The sequence below is a fragment of the Athene noctua genome, chromosome 10 (assembly GCF_965140245.1).
Source record: "Athene noctua chromosome 10, bAthNoc1.hap1.1, whole genome shotgun sequence".
Classification (NCBI taxonomy): Eukaryota; Metazoa; Chordata; class Aves; order Strigiformes; family Strigidae; genus Athene; species Athene noctua.
Window position 1 is genome coordinate 23,918,151 of NC_134046.1, and position 11,346 is coordinate 23,929,496.

Here is an 11,346-nt window from a genome sequence, read left to right on the forward strand (position 1 = left end):
CCGTCCTGCTGTAAAGCTGAGCGCTGGGGCTTTAACTGGCTTGAGCTTGTCACATACTCATGAGGTTTTTATTAAGCTTAAGGTAGCTTCAGTGTACTGTCTATCTGAATTGTATAGTTTATATTTAATGTAAGACACCTAAAATTGAGACATGACTCTTACTTAACACTTGAGAGAATTCTAGTAGTTAGCCTTAAGAGTTCTTAAACTTAAGTTCTCTCTCCAATTGCAAAATAAAAGAAAGTCTTCCAAGATGAGGATGTGATATAAGAACATGGTCAAAATAACAGGGATGAAAGGTAAAATTAGCTTTTAGGGACTGGGCTGTGCAATTTGATACACACTAGCAGTGCAGTAGATGAAAGTAAGTGCTATTAATACATGGGGCATGCTTCATTATCTCCTCTGAAGTTAAAGTAATGCAAATTGAAGTCTTAAAAAAAAACCCTCAAAACTATAGTGTTGTTTAAGAAATATATGCATACTTGCAGTTTTCTTTTGTACATTTTAATAAAGGTGGCCCAAAATGTAAGATGGGCAAAATGCTGAAAGGGTTAGAGAACTGTGCAAGTGATTGATGAATGCATTTAAATATAGAGATACTAAATAGACTACTGTTCTTTGTGTTGAAGTATGTAAAGTTTAATTTCTTCTAGTAGCTGGAGATAGGTGTCACTATATGTATATTCTGTAACTTCCTAGATGTTGCTGCATGGTTAAGGGGAGTAGGAGACCCATATCTGTTCCAGTGTTCAAAATGAAATTTTATTTAATCTGTACAAGAAAAGTCAACCAGAAGTTTAACATTCTAGTGCAAAATATATGTTTCATTATGTGAATAGTGATTAGAAATCTCTTGGCAAGCCACATTGTGAAGAGTTTCATTAACTAGTATGTTTCTGTTCTTCTTGGTAAACAATAGACTGCAGAGGTAGCCCTTGCCAACTTAAAAAGCAAGTATGAAAATGAGAAAGCTATGGTTACGGAGACAATGATGAAGCTGCGAAATGAGCTGAAGGCTTTGAAAGAAGATGCTGCTACTTTCTCTTCCCTGAGAGCAATGTTTGCTACAAGGTAAAGAACATACAAACTCTGCAAAATGTAGTTTCTTGCTTGTGTGGAAGAAGAGCTGAACCCACCTACCCATGCAGAGTATCAGGGTGGGGTGCCTTTTTCCAAGTTCATTGCTTACGGTGTTTGTCTGTGGTATGTTCTAGTTGATGAGGAAAATGCCAGGGGTGCAGTATGTTGCTAGGAAACAAGAAGTTGTTGCAACAGTATTTATTTGATTTGGGATGTGAGATTATCCCTGTTTCTCAAAGCCATTAACTCTGAGGAGGAGTGACATTTAACAGTGCAGAATGAGCATTTGTTACATCATGAAGATGCGGCTCTGCTTGACCTGTAATGATCTAGAAAAAAGTGAAGATGTTGCAAACTTCTTAGACTGTCCATCCTGTAGTTAGCATTTCTTTCATTTCATTTACTTGTGTGAGCTGTTTTGGGTTGCATATGTCTTTGGAACTTGCTTCTGCTTCTTAGTTGTACTTTGTGGTCCTCCTGACATGTCACGTGCTGTAGAAGTGATAAATGCTGGTTTGATCTGCATGTTGCTTGCTGCTACTGCCATTGATTTTTTTTCTTTAAGTCTACGCATTTCTTCTGGGAAACGTTGAGGCAACAACATCATGTTGCAAAATCCATATCTGCTTCACAGCTAAAGAACATTAGTTGGTTCCTGTGTGGAGGTAATCCTGGAAAATGGGAAAAGAAAGCACTTTATCTAAAAGTATCATAGCTCAGTGAGATTCACAGGACACCCCTGACAATGTTCATTTGCCTGCATGTTCCATGCTTTGCCTAAAGAAGATGAAGAAGAGAGACTGTAAAGGATGCTGTTTAATGAACCTAGGCACTTGCTTTTAAGCTAACCCAAGGGGATGGGAGAGTCTGTATGTGCTGTACGCTGCTTCATTGTCTGCCTTCTCTGGACACTTTTAAAAAAAAAACGAACAACAAAAACAACCCAGACTGAAAAGCTTTTCTTTCTGTCATTTGCTAAAAAGTACCATAGTAAGGAATCAAGAAGGTGCTTATGCGGATTCCTGAAGCTTTTTTGTGTGGTGTTTGGGGGGGCTCTTATGTTCCTTGAGTAATCTTAGACTTCCTGGTGATTCAGCCTTTCTCAGCAGTATCTGGGCCTGTGTGGGTTAGCATGGAAAGGAGAAATGGATATCAAGGAATGCTAAAGGTTGAGTTGTGGTGGTTCATTATGCTAGAGAAAGGCATGCCCTGTGCAGTCTGGTTTTGTCTTAGTTTCTTTCCCCTCTCTCTCCTTTTCTGGAGTGTAATTACTATGCAAAAATTGCAAACTCTTTGTTAGTTGTACATCAGCTTGAAGCTGAGAGGAAAGAGAAAAAGCATATTGTTAACTTTCGGTTATTTTTCCTAGATGCAGATAGCTAGCTGTCTAATTACATGTAACTGCAGTATGTTTTTCCGACACTTTGATTTTCCTGCCTCAGTGTGAAAGTGAGAGAGTGACTGTGAACTGGTTTGGAGAGGAAGAATTGCAAGAGAAATGCCTGAGGGGTAATTCTCTCTTTGCTTTTCTTCTGGTGTTTTATCTAGAGGTCAATCTTGTCCTTTTACTAGGAAGACAATAATAAGGATTCCTTGGCATGGGGAATTTAGAGGCAGAATAAAAGATTTTCTGAAAGTAACAGACCTAAGAGCTCTGTCCTGGAGCTCTCACGGGGTTGTGAGCGATTAGAGGCAGGAGTGAGCTCTGTTTGGGATGCACAACAGACTCCTGCCTAAATGAACAATTGTAATTTCTGAATTTATGCTTTTCTTAGTAACTGTAGTGAATAAAACAAGCTGTCAAGAGCAAATGAGGACTCAAAGCTGAGGATGGAGTGAGTGGAGACATGGTCCATGAGCCTTTCATCTCGTGAGCACTTGCATTTCTGATGGTTGTGTGGCAGATAGGCAGCTGGGCCTTGTATTTTGCATCCAACCTCAGACAGTGGCAAATGCACAGAGCATGAAGAATTGCTTCTTTCTTCCAGTGTGTCCAGTGTTTCAGATGCCACAATAGCTGTCAAGACCTATTACTGCAGGTAGGGTACTGTCACCCTGTCCCTACCTGATCTCTGGTCAGAGAGGGTTAGGAGCTTGGTGGCTGGCTGAGTGTATTCCTCTGTCAGTGGTTGTTTCATCCTAGTCTCTGTTTTAGGTGAGGTAGGTTTGGAAGGAGTATTCCTAGGTGCTTTGGTGAAGATAACCTCAAAAACTGTTTTGGAGTCTGATTATTAGGTGTGTTCAAATATCAGAAGTATGTAACAGCCCAGTTTGTCTTCAGCATCGCAAACAACCTGCTAAAGGAGCACCTCTTAACAGTCTACAGTAAGTTGTGTTTCTTCTCTGACCCAAGAGGTTTGTATCAGGGGAGACTAATAACAAGTGATGGGACTTTCACCCCATTGCATTTGTTTCAGTGTTGTGTTCATGTGAGATGAAGCAGACTGCTGCACACAGATACATGCATATTTTCCACAGGAAGGCGCCCATTTTGTAGGATGCAGGAGAGCTGTAACAATACATGAGAATTGAAGGCTGGGCATGAATATAGTAACTGACCTAATTTCCTTTTTAAAGTAGGTTAATCCTACTAATTTGACAATACTACCAGCTATTTTTAATAAGTGATGAAAATGCAATAAGACCTCAACCTGTAGACAAAGGAAGGCTTGCAAGACAGATTAGCAGCTTCTAGCACTGAGGGACTGCTGCAGCATGCTAGACAATGCTGTGCACCTAAAATTAAGCTGTTGTACAAGGGAATAAATCAAGATATGCATAATGTACTATAGACATACATGCAATAGCTGTCCTGTTAAAGTCCAGTTTTTCTTAATTAACATATGTATCCGTGTTGTATATACAGACTAAAAGCACTGGAAACCAGATTAAAATCTGCCCTGTAGAGCTGAAAATGGAATTTATCTGCTTAATAAGACTCTAATAGGTTTTTATGTATCACTGTATTACAATCAAACATTTTGATGTTTCATTAGTTTCATTCTCTCTTCACCAGAAAAAAAGTATGCAATCACTTCTCTATTTAAAATGCAAACAGAAACTGAACATCTCTTTTGTTTTATTTTGTCAAGTAGGTTTGCACTTGCTAACAGGCAGCTTGGGTGATGCAAAATGTAAACAAACAAGGCCTGACAGTGGTGCAGTAAATGTTCATTAGGGTGGAGCCTTCAGCTTTATTGTTAAGTGATAGTTCTTTTTCTTTATGGATACCATCTGGCTCCTGTACTTTACCTGCTATCTGGAGAAGCTATTTGAAAGAATATTTCACAAAATAATCTTTCTCAAAATTCATTGTACAAAATGCACTGCTGTGGCTGCTGTTTTGAGAGGCTTATGAATGTATTTACTTAGGAATTTAAAACAGAATAGTTTGTGTTCACATGATGAGATTGAACATTGTAAAGAAATCAGTAACTTTTATAGTACGCTTGCAACACTGAGCTGCAGTAATATCTGGGTGAGTATGTTCGGTATTTTAAAGAACAAATCCTTGCAAACTGGCAAAAGAAAATACAGCTCCACACAAACCACTCATGGTAGAATTTTTACCTTAGACAGTATAAACTGATAACTGATTTGGTTTTGAATAAAATCTTCAATGGAAATTTCCAAAAGGCAGAGTAAGCCTTTAAAAAGCAGTGTTTACTCTCAGAATTTGAACTGTCTCTGAGTTTTAACTGCGTCTCTATAACAAGAAGGTATAAAGAACACATATTTGCAGTTAACTCATTTCAGTCAGGTCTTTGTTCAAGTATATATGAAACAAGAGGCTACTTTCAAAGTGTTCATTGGGTATTTATTGAGTTTAATGTGACCAAGTGCCCTATGTTAACAGCACTCAAGTAAGGAAAAACTTAAGTGAGAACAGGAGTTACCAGACTAGAGGTAGATACAGTGGGTGGTATTCAGGTCACTTCAGAGTGATGCATAGGGAGCATAGAGCCAGGAGTTGCTGCTGTTTTTCCTGGCAAAAATATTTAATCTCAAAAAATACTTTATGGTAGCCTTAAATTATTTTTTTTAAACTCTCATTTAGTAGGTTAAGCAAATTGCAAGGTTTGTTTATGCAGAACAACATAAATCCCTACTGAAGGGTGAGGAGAGGGGGCTAGTAGCAAATCTGAGATAAATTAATTCATCTTCCTCTAAAATATTGTCAAAAGAAAGACTGATTCCTTTCTTTGCCAGAGAGCGAGCTTCTCTTAAGTGCTCTGAGGGATCTTTAAGTGAGTATGTCCTATGTTCTAATGATTTGGGGAGGGAGTGAAGCAGGGTTTCCTTGTCACGTAGATCAAGATATGTTTTTAGATTGCCTGTAAGCAATTTGTCATTCAAACTTGCAAGCACATTAGATGAGAAAAATTGGGCTTGGAATTTAAGCTTGAGGCTTCTTTAACTTTTCAGTAAGGAAGGAGGGAGTGAGAAGACTAGGTTTCTGCTAGTTGTTTGGAGAACACCTCCGAATCTGCTATTTCCAGAGTACGCTGCAAGTGCTGATGGTACACAGATTCACCAACTAGCAATCCAGGTTAAGGTCCTTAAAGGATGGTTAGATGAAGAGCAGGAGGCCAGTATTGGCATCACTTCACAGCCAAGAAAAGAATACATTGAGAAAAGCTTGTCATGGATTGGACAAGAAGGCAGTTTAAATACAATTTTGCGTTTTAAAAAGCAAAGCTTATTTTATTTTGTTATGCTAGGTTTTTTCCTTGATTTTTATTTGCTAGAATTTGAGTAAACATCCTTTCAAACATTCTACTAAATAGAGAAAATGGCAGAAACATGTTTTTTCACCTTTCTCTTCCCTGTGTTATTTTTCAGCTGGTTTTCTGTCTTTTGATATAGATTACAAATTTCTTGTCTCTAACTTGCATGGTAAGTACTGTGTGCACTCATGGGAGGACACCATGGTCTCTTTTCTCTAGAAGTACCTCCTGTGTGACAAGTTACAGCCAAACTCTTGCAGTGAATGGAGTAAAGCAGGCTGAAAACAGCCAGGCTGTCTCCTTGCTGGCTTATTTGCTCAAGGTCAGGCAACAAAACCAAATAACTATATTCATATGAAGTTGCATTTGTCCTGATAAATCCTGACAGACTCAAACAGGCTCTGAGAACTGACTTAGAATGCATCTTCGCTCCTCTGATTAAAGACACGGGTTTCTCAACCTTGCTGTTCATGTATGTTCTTTTCCAGAGCCTGAGAACAAGCAAGGATAGTAAGAGAACAGACATTTGTCATTCATTGAAAATAAAGATACAGTAATAAAGAAATCTAGCAGAAGCAGAAGGCTTTGAAAAGTAGAAAACAAATATGCCTAGATATAATTAATGGCTACCCCCGTGTTCCAGTGTTTCATAAACACTAAGTAAAGAGAGAGACAAACTGCAACAAGTCAGCAAGGGGCCAAGTGGCAAGTGTTAGAACATACTGGAAAGACTGACAGCATGTAACATTAGATTAAAATGACAAGATAGTGCTTTTGATAAAGAAACAAAGCCATGAATACACATAAGAAACTAGCAGCTAGCAGTTTTTCACTAATGGAGAAAAGGTGTGTTTCACATGAATACATATGTCAGTTCAGAATCATACATTCTCTGTCAGTTTTCCAAGTATCCAAAGCATTTGGGAAAATATTCTTCTGTTCATGGACTTCAAAGGCCTGCAGAATATAAAGCAGTTGAAATCATGCAGAGAACAGTACAGTCCTCACAGGATTGAGAATTATAGCTAAAGGGTCTTCCTACTGGACTTCACACAGAAGTATTCAACTGCTCTAAAAATATCCTGTAGCATAAATGCTTTGAGGAGCCAGACACAGAAAATGTGACTTTGAAAATTTCCAGAATGGGATTCCCATATGGGAGTAACAGCATTTGCCTCCTATTCCTGGTGTTAGATCTGGAGGTGATGAATGATGTCTGGAGAGAAAAATGTCTGGGCCACCAGCGCCCACGTGAAAGCAAGGAGACATCCAGGCAGGACAGAGGCATTCGACTGTCTTACAAACATGGTACAAAAACCCATGTGTGATGTCTTGCACGTAGTCATGTTCATCGCATTGATAAGCCTGCTCTAGACTCTAAATGTATCTGGCAGTTAAAATGTCCACTACAAGTAATGCTGGATATATGGAGACTCAACCTTGGTGAAGGTGCCCCTTGCAGACAGACCCTGGACCTGGGTTGCAACAGTGAGTTCTCACTCTTCTCTCGGATTTTTTTTTGAAGTGGCTGTGTCCCCAGCAGTAACTCCTCTGTGCCGTGGTGATTTGTTTGAATGCCTGCTGTTAAGGAGAGTAAAACACAGAAGGGGTTCCTGTGATGATATAGTGGTGCCATAGAAATATTCAGAGTAAAGACAATGCCAGCTCTTGAAATATTCAGAGTAAAGACAATGCCAGCTCTTGTTGTGTAGTTTGTCTGCCCTTTTTAATCAAAATGGAACGTGGGTTACTTTAGAATACCTTATATGGGAGACTACTGTAGCAGCAGTTATTTGTGTTTTAGATAGGCAATTATTGGTTTCATTTGGCAATTAATAGGAAGTGTTATAGTCTGAAAAACAAAGCATGTGCACAGCTGCAGTGGTATAGGGTAGATAGGGATGGAGCTCAGGATGAGATTCTCCACCCTTTCCCTACTTCCTTCAGTGAAGAACTGGGAACAATGTCCCCCCTATGCGATAGCTTTAAATTTACTTCTAATCTAGTGGCGTAGCATTGTTAATTTCACCCTTTCAATATATAAAAAAAGGAGTTTTCTTTTAAATTCTAGGAGGGGGGAATTTGCCATAAAAGTTTATGATCTCTCCTTGAGAATTTTTATCAGTGGAAATTTAGAAGAGCTGTAGTGTCCAGCAGTGTGGGGCTGATTGTTCCCTCTCAGTGCAGGAGGTAATTCTTCCCATATGTTCCAAACTACAAGAGAGATTCGTGGTCTGATTACTTTCTTTAATAGGTTTTACTAATGGACATTGTTTACACATGGCTGATTATGAACATTCTGGAAAACTATAGCTCGTTATAAGCTATTTTCTGTTCTTGGTGAAAATCACAATGACTTAAATAAAGGCCACAGCATTTATTCCTTTCAAATATACAACTCCAGATGAGTTTTCAGTGCAAGGTATTGAGAAAGTAATTACAAATTAGCAATTGGCTAAGGTTTCTGTAGATACTTCCTTGAATTTGCTAATCTATGATCTTAAACTGCTTAAATCTGGGGTGCTTTGCTCTTCTGCCGCCTTCAGGATTTGTGCTTTATTTAATTTTTCTGGAATTTGGTTCTGTGTGGTTTATGACTATGCAAACCAAGGCAAGAACTGAGCTTTAGTATACTTCCTAAAAATATCTAAAGCATGCTGACCTAGCAGAGGGCCTTGGTTCTGCAGTCGGATCTGAGTTCTGGTGCAGCTGCACTTGGATTAGTGCATATGGCAAATTTACCTGCGTGGAGAATGCTTGGGTGGGGTTAAACTTTTTAATACTTCTGCTTCAACAGCTTTTTAAAAACCAAATGTATATGGTTTTATGGCTATGCAAAATCATCTAGTATGAGCTCCTTCAGAGGAGACCAACTCAAACAGATTGGGTGAGAATAGCTGTGATCTAATTTCTGAAGGCATGCCTGTTTTCTGCTGTCAATCCCTAGTAACAACCTTCTCTGTTCTTCCACTTAAAAATCAAAATTGTGTATGGGCTGGCTGTAAATCTTACCCTTGGTGCTGAGGAGCACAGCTCTGCAGCACATCGCAGAGCTCATCTGCATTTGCCACACAACACAGAGTGGAAGGCCATCTTGTGAAAGGAGGTTCAGTAGCTTTATTGCTGCCACAATCTTCTTTGTCTTCCTGCTTTGGTAATACAAAATTGTTGCTTTCTCTGCAGATCAGCTGGTTTTCACCAGGGGTTGGGGTAAGGGGGAGCTGTGAGGAAAGTGTTCAAATTCAGTCTTTACTATTGATTTCTGATATAAAGATTCAGTTTGAAATAGCAGGTGGCGCATATCCCTTATAGCCGAATGCAATCAGTGCTCATTTACATGTCATTTCAACTGCTGCTCTGCTGGTACGTTTCCCAGTTTTTAATAAAGCTGAAAAAATGTGATTTTAATCCTCCATGTTCTGATTTCTTGTGTAGCTTGACAATTTAATCTCAAGGTAGAAGTTGAAGTAGTTGGTGGTTCTCTCAAGGCCTCCTTCAGTTGCATCTGTCTTGGCTTCTTGGAAGTTGTCATATGGTCCCCGCTGACTGCAGAGGAGGGGGAAAAAGTATAATTATACCCAGGTGCATTTGGTTACATCAGGTTTTTCTTCCAGAACAGATCTTCATTCAGTAATGAATTTAGCTATAAATGTTATTAAATATAGTACCTGCTAAAGCTTAAACAAAATGGTATGTAGAAATAAGGCACAGCTGGCATTTGTGGGAAGTAGTGGCATGCAGCTTTTGAAAAGGAGACAACCCATTGTTATATTTTTCAATAATTTGGCTTCAGATAGCGTTTTAGAGGCTTTAGTTTTTATTTCTCATAATTATATTTAACATTCAAGACATTTCCTCTCTGTAGATGTTCTAGTTGGTGTTGTTTTAAAAAATCTAGTTTATGTCTCCTTAAGCTCCCTTTTCTGTTGTTAATTACCATTCATAAGAAAACAGGCAACATCAAAGCCTTCTGTTCAGTATCCACTTAAAACTGTGAATGTGTAAATGTACAACAGTCTTATGCTAATTTCATATTCTTTAAAGCATGCAAGCTCAATTATTTTCTTTCAGAGGTGATTTTAAACCAGACATTTTCTGCTCTGACCTTCTAATGATTTTGGTATTGAATATGTAGCTGGGAAATAGCTCAGCACGTGGCAAATGAAATTGTAAAAGGGAAGGATCTTTTATTGTTATATCTGCAAAGCTGTGAAAATATAGATACATATACCACAAAAATATGCTGCCATTGGGGAGGCTAACTATTTTTTGGATAAAATTAAAATGGGAGTCAGTGAACAGCAGGAAGGAAGAAATTAAATAAGGCAGATCCCAGTCCACCTGTGCACACAATGTCTATATCCAATTCTAGGAAACCTTGCAACCCTCACTTGTTCTGTTCAGGTGAACAGTTGCTGTATTTTGCATTGTGTTGTGTTCCTCTGACCCTGGACAGTCATGCTTGCAACAGGAGAAGGTTTGGTTTTGAGGCTGTATCATTTCATTTGACTTAAAGATCAGGAAAACAAGTTCAGGATGCATGACTGTGTAATCATAGTAGTTAAAACTCCTGCCTCTCCCTAGTCCTCTCCTGTATGTGAAAGAACATTTATTCAGGTACAGTAAAAACTGCAGCTGTATGTATGCTACTGATAACACTTCCTTTTTGTTGGAAATGAAGGAAAAACTCCCTGCATAGAGTTTTATGGGGGAAAAAAAAAAAATCTTGATTTAGATACTTGAAATAGTGAATGCCTTGTAATTTCTAAGGACGGTCATTTGATGTTTTAAACCTTTGTGCTAACAGAAAGCTTGATGAGATAATGACTTGCTACTATAACCATTTGGAGTCAAAATCATGGCTTTAATTATAGCTTGGATCACATGTGAATGACTTGACTGCCTTTTAGACTCTGACAAGCATTTGTCAGTGTTACCAGACAGCTATCAGGTTTGGCACAACTCGATCAAGAGGCATTTGAGTAATACCAGAAACAAGAAGAGGATTAAGGGACATTAGCAAGAGACTGTGGGAAGTCCCTGCTCTGCTTTACTGCAGTGGTTTTGTTTTCATCATCTCTCATTTTTAAAATTTTATTTTTTATTAATGGGGGGAGGGATGGGGGGGTGTTGGGTTGGGAAGAAATCTGCCCCTCTTGCTGTGGCTGACTTTGATTAGCACCTCTGGTGGAAGTCAAATGAATAAACAGACTGCCACAGTCTTGACACTGCTTCACTGAGCTGAAATTTTTGGGGCTAAATTATCTTCCTGTTCTGTACAGAAAGAAAAGGATAAATTCTGATTCACATGAAAGTTGTTGGGAGAGTGGGGCTAAACCTCCTCATAATTTTACCTTGCCCAAATCTTTTGGTAGGGCAATACTGAGAGTGAAACAAGGGTAACGGGGACAGGTCACTCCAGTGACAGATCATATTTTGCTGAAGCAATCGTATTACATTTCTCAAGGACTTCGTAGCACTTTCTGGACTTTCCCCAGCTTTGCAGCAACAGAGCTTTGAAGGAATTGGGATTGAG

The 11,346-nt window shown here is 38.9% G+C and overlaps 1 protein-coding gene across 2 annotated transcripts in view; it reads left to right on the forward strand.

Moving 5' to 3' along the window:
- Positions 1-11,346, forward strand: part of BICD2 (BICD cargo adaptor 2) — a 95,116-nt gene that overhangs the window by 76,287 nt on the left and 7,483 nt on the right. For both annotated transcript variants that reach the window (XM_074913986.1, XM_074913987.1), the window contains exon 6: positions 923-1,074. In XM_074913986.1, coding sequence (XP_074770087.1) covers positions 923-1,074 — 152 coding nt within the window. The remainder of the gene's footprint in view (positions 1-922; positions 1,075-11,346) is intronic.